Genomic DNA, 11,655 nt, shown 5'->3' with positions numbered 1-11,655 from the left:
GTTTCCAGTGTCCTTCTACAGGACCATATACTCTGGAGGCCCACGTGGCAATGTTTTAAAAAGAGTTAAAAAATTGCAGGCGTCGCCGGGAGCCAAATATTTTTTTTTCAAGTTACACACTGGAACTTCAACTGTTAAGTCCTTTCTAGATGAAAGGGGTTTTTTCTACCGTGGGGTTCCCACTGCCTTATATGCAAGCAGCTTGAGACAATAGATCATATGTTTCTTCATTGCTGGCAAGGGGTATTCTTCTGGGATCATTAAAGAACCATTAAAAATAATTACCGCTAGACTCTCACGGGATCAGGTACCTGCCAACCGATAATGAGGATGGCGTCCCTTTTGACCAGATTATGCTTGTGGGCCTCCACAGTATATGGTGCTCCCGAATGGCTGGCTATTTTTGTGACCCGGACGCACGACCAACACGCATGTATTTTCGCGAAGGCGTGCACAGATTCCTGGAGACTTTGAAAGAGCAAACATATTCTCTTGAGTGGCTGTCAAGGCTGGAGCCTTTGGTAGCACTCAGGGAATTTTAAAGATGACAACGCTGGGCCTCAGTGGCATTTAGACTACTTGTGCCTTCTGGCGCCTTATATATTTTGTGTACTTGTTTCGTACTGAGTCGAAGACCGGCAATAAAGAAAAAAAACTCATGGCTGAGTGGTAGCGTCTCCGTCTCACACTCCGGAGACCCTGGTTTGATTCCCACCCAGCCCATTTAGCAAATTGTTTTTATTTATGAATTGCTTTCCGGGATTTTTCGCTCATGGCCAATGCCGCCGACGCCGACGACACCGCCTTTTCTGTGACACGAGCTCCTTAACGCTGTCGCGTTAAAATTAAATCAAATGAAGTCACGGATAGTGCACTAGCATTGAACATGATTGAAAACATGCGCTGCCCCATTTCAAGGACGCGTAAACCGTTGTGAGCAGACACCACCTTAAGCATCATATTGCTTGCGTGTGACGTAAGTCGTTGTGAGGAACACGTACAATACTTCCGTGTACGACGGCTGTCAAGTAAAGGTGCACGTGCGACGCGATGACGCTGCGGGAAAGCGGCGAACACGGCGATGGTGCTGCACAGCGCCGGTTCGCAAATTGCGTTGCCGAAACGCTACATCACTTGAATATTTCGATCGTCAGCACCACTGAATTCTTTAGAAATACGGGTCTCACAGCACCAGAATTCACCGAGACCAAAAGCCGACATGCCACACCACTACTACTGCACGACGTTTCCCCAACAAATACTGCGGAGACATCATACAACCAGAGGTCGGCGTGGGCCAGAGACTCAAAGCGCCACATGGCGCCACGGCGTCACTTGGTGCCACATTCATGCCTTCTCAAAGGTCCATAAGCGATCCTGTCCCTGGGTACCTAGGATCAGGTCACGGGAGGGATTTTTCTACGAAATTTAGATGCACGCGCTCCGCAGAGCGCCGCCGCGGTAGAGTGTACAAGATTGGGAGAGTGGGGGGTCCAACGAAGAGTCCGCGCTGAGGCATGTTTTATTGAAAATCCAGACGGCGCCACCCTCGCCTTCTTCAGAACGCCACGGCCGCGCACGCCGCAGGCGCCGACCGCGCTCCAATAGGGCCGCGCTCCGACGCAGCGTTGCTTTCCTTTTTAAACCTTATGTACGTGTTTTCACAGTGGCGTGAGGGAACGAAATTCAGAGCTCGCATTGCGAAGAAATGGGGTTCATGTACAGGGAAGGTCCGGACCAGGTCCAGGAATAAATTAACTGTCTGACTTAATAAGGTGTTAAATAAAGATCGTTACACAGTCGTTTTATGCCTTTCCCAAGCGATATATTCAATTCTAACAAAATTTCCGCAATGCCCTAATAACGGCAGCAATTTGATATTTGGGAGAATGTAGGCCACATTATTCGTTACGTGCAGCACATTTATGTTTGCGTACGTTAATTCTGTGTTTGGAAAATATATACGGAATAGCCGTTTTTTCCCCTATTTTTATGCGTCATACGCCTGACACGTAGTTGGTTTCCCAGGACCCCTAGTTGAATAAAGAAAAACACAATGTTTATATTTACTTGAATTAGGAATCATATTATTGGATGTCTATGTCTCGGAGCTCGCGCGGGATTCCATTGTCGCATGCCTTCAATGTCAATGACGGTTCAACTGAGAACCGGGGCGTTCTCTTTGTTGACCGGCCTTCATCTGTTTCATGCGAGGCCGTTATGTTTTGTGTGGGCTGCTCGCGTGTGGGCTGCTCGTAGAGATACTCCGGAAGATACGTCAAAAGATTGTGCGTACCGCATCAGATGGAAGCGCAGGCTTTCCACGCTGCGTGGATTCTTCCTGTCTTCAATGATATGCACGAAATGCCTCAGTATATACTTTGCATCAAAATGCAACTCAAAGGTGGACTTGGTGGCTTCTAAAGGGCCGATAGGTGTGGTGAAGATTGAGCTCCCACACGCGAGGGCTTTTTTCATATTTAGGGACTCCGAAGAGCGAGAGCATGGCCTGGCCTCTCATTCTGCTGTATACGGTTTTGAAACTCACTACACAACAGTAGTTCTTTCCCCAAGGTGTGCTCATCCTCTCATCTTTCGAACACTGCCATGTCGCCGAGTTACGAGACAAACTATAGGCATATGCGAGGGCCGTCTGCGCACGTATACATCGTGCAGACGGCATCGTTTGATGGAAGCGAGGAACCTCAATTCATGACAAAGCAGTAATGTTATTGTATTCTTTTTTGTCGCGCATCCTAGGTACGACAGGGACGAAAAAAACCAGCACGACGGTGTGTTGAGCAGACGATGGCGTGTCGAGCAGACGACAGCTCGGCGCCGCCGTAAGCACCTCTGGTACGTGCTGTTTCGATGGACCGCCAAGGCACCGGAGTTGCCAAAACTTCAGACGAAGGCGACGGCAGCGCCGCCGCAAATTTCAACGTTTTTTGCTTCAATCTCGCCGTGGGCTTCGTTCTTGCAGGAAGGAAAGCTGAGGAGAGGCCCTACCCCATGCGCGTGCTAGTAGAAAAGTGTGGAGGAAATGACGTAGTAGGTGCTCCTTTTTTTGCTGTTTTTATTTTATTTGTTGTAGCGGCCATGCTTTCGGTCCACAATGGAGGCTTTGTTATGGTGCTGTGCGCTCACATGTGTTGCTCCGTAAGTTTCGTACCGTGGAAAAGGCGCCGTGTGGGCAGGTTTGCATTAGTCGCCGTGTTTTGTTGCGCTGTGTCATCTGGACCATGCTCACACGGATGTTGCTGTGGCCTTATGGAACAGGAGGAACTGAAGCGCATGAAATGAACACGCATGCAACGCTGTAAGCAATGTACCATGCCACGACAATGGCAATGGACGAAGGAGCATCCGCGGGAAATTTTGCCCACTTGGGCGGAATCGCAGACCGAAACCGATGCGTTTCAGAATCTGCACAATGAACGCCTTGCAGGTCAGTGATTCCTGCTTTTAACAGCGTATGGTGCATTTGCAGCACGGAGAACGTACGTTGTGCAAGAATGCATAGTACTGGATTTTGAACAGTCGTGTTCGGTAACAACTTGCTTTTGTGCTTATTAGAACACATGTTGCTAAACTGTAGCTTGTTCCTCGCAGCACTCCCGACAGCCCGAAGTCTTTTAAACAGAGCGCGTTCGAGGTTCATGCACACCTGCACAGGTGTACCTCAATGCACGTGCTGATAGAGCATTACGCAGAATATATGCATTTTGCTGCCTTCGGCACCGTGCGCCGGCCAGCCGACGTTTCACCCGGGAAGATGGGAAAGACGCCGCTGCTTTGACTTCAGGAACGAATCTTCCGTGCAGCAAGGGTATCTTATCTGTGGGCGCGAGACAGGCAGGGAAGTGAAGGTTAGCGGATGCGCTGGAAGAGTGCGCAAGGCTCCACAGGACGTACGTTTAGGAATACGTCAAACGGCTGTTCGATGATCGCACGTGGGCCGGGACGTAGGCCGGAGCACGGTAGGCACCGTGCTCCGGCTACCACGAAACTTTGGTTCCGTGAAGCTTCACTTACCGCGGGAAGAAGGCACCTCAGGCCGCAGCCAATGAATCTAAACGCGGAGTTAGAAATGACATTCTGCCTCCCCGCCGGCGCGCGGTCACTGTGATGCGTGTCCATCCAAAATTTTTTCAATAAATCACGACGATTCCTGTGTTTGTGCTCATGCGCTGCAAATGGATCGCAAATGAATCGGTGTATCCTACGTGTGTCCAGTGCGTTCTTGCAGTGCAATGGCAATGCGTACATTCTTTTCCTCTCGCCTAACGTCTAAAGCAGGAGACACAGGGTACGATTCGGCGTCTGATCCGACGTGCGGCGCTGCATGCTCCGGCATGCGGCATACGACGATTCGGGGCACACGGTGCGTGCATCCGAAAGATTGAGCGGCGCGTAAGCTCCGCCCAGATCCAACCCCCCTACATGACTTCATATCCACGTCGAGAAACGCAATATAAACGATTCCGCACAACACTGCTACGCTTTACGCGAACACTGTCAATAAAATTATGCCCCTGCGAGTGACAGAACACTTCACGACGGCACGTTGTCCACTGACGACTCCGCTAACAGCCAGCGATAGGGCCGGTGGGCCTAGCTAGGCAGACGTCGCGGCTGACGGCGTTTACGATCCAACCCGAGCTCGTCGAAGAGCGCTTATTTTTGCCAAAACAATTAACACTGTACACTTAGGTCGCCCATAATTAAATACAATTGGTTTACCCGACGCAGTCGTTGCGAAAGGCAAACGTGCAAGCGAAGTGAGCAGCCTCGCTCAGACGTTCGGTGTGTGATGTCTGCCCGCGAAATGCCCTCGCGTCGCGGCTCCCGATCTCGCCAGTAGCTTAGTGCTATGTAGTAGGCGCTACTTTGCATAACAGGCACACCTTCGAGATAATTTTGCTGAACTGGTAACTATTTCGCGTCGGAAACAAGCTGCAGCAGGCAAGGAAAAAAAAGACTGCGAGAAACCGGCCAGCCAGCGGAGGGAACGATAGAGAACGTCACATGTCAGCCGCGCTGTCATTGGCTGCGGCCAGACGACGGTGCGGTTGTCGGACGCGTCGGACGACGAAAATCTGCCTGGTTTGTCGCAAGCCGGACGTCCGACCCAGCGCTTCGGCACGGCAAATCACCTCGATTCCGGCTGCCGTTCCGGCGCGTCGGACGCCGGATCGGACACCGAATCGGACAGTGTGTCTCCCGCTTAACTCGCACGTCCGTCTAAGAGTCCCAGGATGCCCAAGCAGGGAAAAGCAAGTTGAAGACCACGATAAAGCTAACCTTCTTTAAAAACAGGCAAGAACTTGGCAGCGACCAGTACCTTCGGTTGATGATGAGAACAGTTCAGTTGGATGGCCTTATGAAGCACGCATATTTTCATAAAAGCCGGTAAAAGCAGCCAATTTGACCTCACGGCCCAATTTGCGAAGTTCAATGTTAACTTCTTCCAACATGACGTCGGCAACGGTAATGCAATCAGACATCGCGATGATATCCTTTTGTTTAGTATAGCTGCGGAGCGCACCCATCTGAGCAGCCCGGTAGCGCGCAGCGCAGCGTGGTTTCGTGAGAAATGTAAACAAGAGAGGAGAACTGGCCCGATATAATGGCGGAGCAGCGCCAACTTCCGGCTTCACAAAGAGTGACTTCAGGGCTCCTCCTCAGTTTTCCTTCCTCCATGCCTCCATTGGACCCCCCCACTCCCCCATTCTAGTACACTCTACCACGGGCTCTGCTGTTACCGCTAGCCATGGAGTAAAGAAACAAAATAAAAGAGGCCCCGACGTCACGTGTTTGAAGCCGGAAATGCAGCCATGTAGGTGTGCCATCTCTCTCTGAGCCTCCAATCAGCTCCCCGAAGCAGGTAGGTGCGAGCTGTGAACTTGCATTGCTACGAGCCGCCGAAAGTGTTTGCTGCTGACTCGCGTCAGAACAAAGCCTACGAAACGTCTGTAACAGCTTTAGTGAAGCAGCCGCGCTCCTGTGATTTTCTGTGGCGCGTTGAAGAAGACGGCGCAGAGTCGCGCCATGATTGCTTGAGTGGCTGTTGCCGTTTGATACTCCCACGCACAGACCCAAAACACAAATGTGAAGCTTACGCACCATGTTCCAAAGTAAGCTTGCATTGCGAACATAATGTGCTGCGAGAAAGACACGGGCTGAAAAAAACTTGCCTAACTTTTCAGACGCCTAGAGCAGCAGCAAGAGCTTTAGGAGCGCAGTTGCTATGGCAGCGTTGACGGTTGGGCTACCAGTCCCATTGCTCCTTTGTGGAAAAACAGCACGTGACTTCCGCCGCATTTTCTCCAACATGTCCGTGCTGGCCAGCGTGTCTCCTAGACTTTCTTTCCTTCATGCCGCTAGCAGTGGCCACACCTACGAACTAATGTATGCAGTTAATCGCTGCTGTGTAGCGGCCGGCCTACCCCGAATTTCCCGGAACGTGGCTATTACAAATGACAGAATATTTTATTAGGACTGCAGTCTTACAGCCTTCAGTTTGGCGGAGTTGCAAATAAAATGCCCGGGTCTAATGCGGGCCTTACTAAGGCCTGGGCCGGACCCGACCTCGAAGCTGCTAGGTTCGAGCCCATCCCACGGGGTCTGCCCGGCCCCGGGCTTTTTTGCCAACCAGAGCAAGTGCAGTTCTCTAGTGAAGAACTCCGAGTTAATTTGGGCCACCTGCGTTTCTTCAACGTGCACCCAAAGTGTACTGCGCCAGTGTTTAAGCATTCAGCCCTCATCGGCATGCGGCCGTCGTGGCCCGGATCAAACCCACCTCGTGCTCAGCCCCGCAATGCCTTGGCCAGTGAGCTACCGCAGAGGGTTGCTGTCACGTTCAGGGAAGAAGGAAGTGACACGTGTACTTATTCATCTTTTCGAGTGACCGCTTTTCACCGTGTAACAAATGTTGTCGCTCAGCGCGGGACGCGCCCGCATGTATCGGAAGTTTCTCGAATGTTATTGATGGTTCTTTCTGCTGCTTGTTGTCACCGAAGCTTGTGTAATCTCATTGCATGCGCGACACGAATTATGTAGAAATTTCTGGAAGAGACGCGGGCACCGGCGATTACTCTGGAACCTTCAATGGCTCATGTATAAAAGCCGACGCGCTTTACCAGCGGATCAGATTTTGATGATCGCCGACTGGGTTCGCCGCTATCGTTGTGCTTTAAGTGTAGCCCGTTTTTGTGATCACAGTTTGCCAAATAAAAATTAGAGTCATCATTCACAGTGTTGCTACTGCGTTTATTACCGTCACTACTACGCGACACACAAAATAGGCACAGCAGAGGCTTATAAGTTATCGAACCAGTATTCACGAGTGCTTTATTGAATATGATCTTGAATTGTAGCGCGAAGTGACACAGACAGAGACTAGAAGCAGACAGCATCTAGTCTCTATGTCACTTCGCGCTACAATTCAAGATCATGTTACCGTACCAACTCGCGCAACTTTCTATCCTTTTGAATTATTGAATAGCTGGGTGTAATTAACGTTCTTGCGCTTTAGTTTTTTTCGGCATGATATGGGCAGGTTTCTACGACACAGAGAGCACAGACACAGGTATGAACACGGAGCGCAGACTACACAGTGGTGGCAAACATTATGCAAGTGCTTGGCATCCTGCTGCGTAAGGTTCTAAGGCAGAAATACTTGAGAAGCTTTTCCAACCACGGTGTTGCCGTTCTCGAGGTTGTTGTAGGCCGCAACGGAGAAGCTGCACGTCCCTTCTGCCAAACGCCGCCCTAGGGAAACGCACAATGTAAACATGTTATTAGGAAAAAAACATTTTCCATCCACGAGATGCATGAATGGTGCACTGTCACTCGTTCTGTGGAAATAATATGTGCTACGCATTTTCAACATTCCATCGACATTTACGACTGCCAGATTATGAAAAACGTAAGCGGCATTTTGCCTTCTTTGCAGCAAGCCACCTCACATGGGAAGAAGCAGCAGAGCAAAACTGCTTGCGCATTTGGCAAATTAGTAATAGGTCATTAGAGTAATTTCTCCAGTAACTAGGCCGGACCACTATTTAACAGATTAAAGTCAAGAAAGCAGAATAAAGCCCGACGTGCTTGCTTAGCGGCTATGGTGTTGGCCTGTTAAGCACGAGGCCGCGGGATCGGATCCCGCTCACGGCGGCCGGATTTCGAGGGGAGCGAAATGCGCGAAAACCCATGTACTTAGATTTAGGTACACGTCAAAGAACCTCAGGTGGTCGAAATTTCCAGAGTCCCCCACTACGGCGTGCCGCATATTCAGAAAATGTTTATGGCACGTAAAACTCAATATTTCGTTTAAAGCAAAAGATAGCTTTGTGCACTTGCTTTTAGAAATGTACACGTCTATTCAAGAAGATAAACCATTGATTCATTTTATGCGGACATTTAATTTTATCAAGTTACCTAAAGCATACAGTATTGGGGCCTGTGACTGATGTGCCGCTCCTATAAGGACGTTTATTGCGTGAGTGATGTCTTTCTTATTTACATCCCTTTTAAAGTAACAAACTGCTATAGGAGCAGATGCGACACAAGCGTGATTCATCACCTGAAAAGTATTTAAGTGACCGCAGAACATTTAGCGATAGGTTACAAATAGATACGACGGTGGACGTCTATGTTTTTCACTAACCCCCCCCCCCCCCCAAGACATGTTATAGATAACAGTCTCCGGTTCGTATTTCAAGTTATGCTGACGGTACGTGGCATTGCCAGAAATTTCGTTCGGGGGGGGGGCTTACGTAAACTTTAGCTCAGGTGCGCCTATCTAAATACATGTAGAAAGAGAATTCGTTTGTCTTGGCAACCACTGCACCGAATTTGACGAGGTTCGTTGGATTTAAAAGAAAACTGTGAATTGTAAGTGGCTGTTGGTTTCGATTTGTTATTTAGGTGGTTACTTCTTTATTACAGATTGCCCAAAATCGAAAATTTTCAGAAAACGATACTGTCAAGTTTAAAACTCGGTAACTCAACAACGGTAAATTATATCACAATTCTGTGAATTGCATATCGTAGTACATCTACAGCGGGCAAAATTGATATGTTACACAGGAACCTAAAAAAATTAAGTATTATGGAAATACGGGTTTTGCACAACCCTTGTACATAATGTAACCAATTCACGTAACATACAAATTGACATATCGAATTTTTCCGCTTTGAATGGTCTATAAATGGATGCCGTTTACAGAACCGCAATATTTATTTTTGATGCGGAGCTATTAATTTGTAAACTTCGTGCTTCTATTTTTACGAACCTTCGAATTTTTCAAAATATTAAAACAAGTTCAGGCCCTAAATCGAAATTCCACTTCCAACACGCACTATAATTTACCTTCCTCTCTCAAATGTAACAAATTTCATTAAAGCGATCCAGGGGTTATCTCAGAAAAGAGTTTCTGCGTTTTACATGTATTTGAATATGCGCATCGGAGTTGGGCCCGAGCTAAAGCTTCCTCTTAGACAATTCGTCTAGGGATCAAATACATGAATAATAACTGCATTGCCATTGCCAAAGATGCTGTAAACGAATTCTTGAACGCTACACACTGTCAATACGCGTAAAATATGTATTTTTTTATCAAAGAATCTACTCGTCTGTGCCAAAAATTGCGCCCAAAATAACTGATATCAATGCTGCCATGTTTTTTGTCTATTTAATAACTAAATCAGATATCACATGAACTTTAGAACTATATCAGTTCTAAATCAGCAAAGCATTGCATGCTGCTGATATGAAATATGTAATGGCCATGAAATGAACGCGTTGAGGACGAATATGTTAATGAAACTTTGTCATTCAAGATCCTTGTTTACATTCTTGTACATTTGCAACGGCCAGTGAAAAATCTCAATGACGCTGTCATTTGTTCCAATGTATTATTACGCAAGAGAAGCTGTCAGCGGTCATGAATCGTGAGTAATTGCACCGAAATTATCATCGCAACAGAGAGCACGTATAAATAGCATGAGTTCTGCAGAATATACGAGGGCGAGTAAAATAAAAGTGAGCCAATGCGAATATATGACAAACGTGGTACTTTATTAAAAGTAGCCTCCATGGGTATTTAGACATTTGTCATATTGACTAACCAGTGGCGTGATTCCCGTCTCATAAAGCTCCTTGGGTTGCCGCTTCAAAAAGTCTGGAACTGACCCTTTCACGTCATCGTCCGACACGAATCTGGGGCGCTATAACGTAAAACTATTCCAAAGTTTTCTATTCCAATTCTGCTATCAGCCCTCCGCGATTGGTCAAAAACTTTTTTCGACCACCCCCCATTTCACCTGTCTGTCACCTGACGTACAAAAACCGCAATACCTCCCCATCTGATATGATGTGTGCACACTGATTATGCATGATTTGACAGAAAAAAGAAAAACAGTTATTTCTGATTCGACCCCTTTTCGACATTAGCCCTCGGCTATTGGTAAAAAGTTTTCGGGCTGCACCCACTTCACCTGCCTGTCACACGACGTCACAAAACCGCACGAACTCACCGCGTCAAAGTGACGTGTACGCGATAAAGATGCATTAATATGCCGAACAAAACTGAGTTTTTTTCGGAATAGCCGCAGGCTGCCCCGTTCCGAAAGGAATAAAAGATAGCTGCCGCCGATCGCTGAGACGCTGGCTACTCATACCTGCCGGAGAGCATGGGTGTATTTGCGTACAATAAAACTTCTTGCCTGACCGTGTAACGTTTTTAAGCACTTTCGACACGTTTACTACCTCATTCTACCAACTCTTCTTTGCTGAGGGTCAATTTTAGCGTCATTCTTAAGCTTCCGTTGCATGCCGCCGCGATTTTCGACCAGCCACCACAATCTAAGTAAGGGAAAGCCGACCAATCGCAGACGCCGGCACCACCCTCTTCATCCGGTTATCGGTTTTCAGTGCACTAGCTCTGCCCTAGTGAATCCCTCTCCACTTGAGCGTTCTCCTCGCCTCTTGTCAGCCAATTAGATACAACAAGCCGCTCAGTGCAGGCAATGTTATTCGTTTTTCAAGCAAACAAAAGGGACCTCCTATGAACGAGGAGAGCGTTTGATTGGTCTCTTCAGACAACCCTATGGGTGACCGCCCGGTGCTTGCGTCGGTGGTTACGCAAATTTGACGTCAGGAAATTGGAATAGAAACATATTGGAATAGTTTTACGTTATAGGGCCCCTGGTTCCCTTGAGCTGTTTTTTCGTTTGCCCCAAAGTGTCGAAGTCGCAAGCTGACAGGTCTGAGATGTATGGTGGATGTTGCAGTGTTTCCGCTTGAACTTTGCCAGTTTTGTATTAACCACATCAGCGACGTGGGGACGGGCATTGTCGTGGAACAAGATGACCCCATTCGTTAATTTTTCACGTAGTTTGTTCTTGATTGCGACACGCAGCTGGTTCAGCGTTTCGCAATATAGGAAACAATTGATAGTCTCTAGATTTAGCAAATTCTATCAGTAATGGCTCCTGACGATCGCAAAAAAAGTCAACGACACTATTCTGGCTGAAATGAAAGCCTTTGCTTCCTTTTGCGGTGGTGAATTCGAATGCATTCACTGTAAACTCTGCCGTCGCGTTTCTGGCTCATAGTAGTGACGTGATGGTTCGTCCCCTATCACAATTGCA

The 11,655-nt window shown here is 47.9% G+C and overlaps 1 protein-coding gene across 1 annotated transcript in view; it reads right to left on the bottom strand.

Moving 5' to 3' along the window:
* Positions 1–7,446: 7,446 nt before the first annotated feature.
* LOC139051564 (protein sidekick-1-like) overlaps positions 7,447–11,655 on the bottom strand; it is a 155,294-nt gene continuing 151,085 nt past the window's right edge. The window contains exon 13 of the mRNA XM_070528529.1: positions 7,447–7,773. Within this exon, the coding sequence (XP_070384630.1) occupies positions 7,667–7,773 (107 nt within the window). The 3' untranslated portion in view covers positions 7,447–7,666. The remainder of the gene's footprint in view (positions 7,774–11,655) is intronic.

Source organism: Dermacentor albipictus, unplaced genomic scaffold, assembly GCF_038994185.2.
Source record: "Dermacentor albipictus isolate Rhodes 1998 colony unplaced genomic scaffold, USDA_Dalb.pri_finalv2 scaffold_12, whole genome shotgun sequence".
NCBI lineage: Eukaryota > Metazoa > Arthropoda > Arachnida > Ixodida > Ixodidae > Dermacentor > Dermacentor albipictus.
Note: the sequence above shows the minus strand (reverse complement) of the source record. Positions and strands in the feature narration are given on the sequence as shown.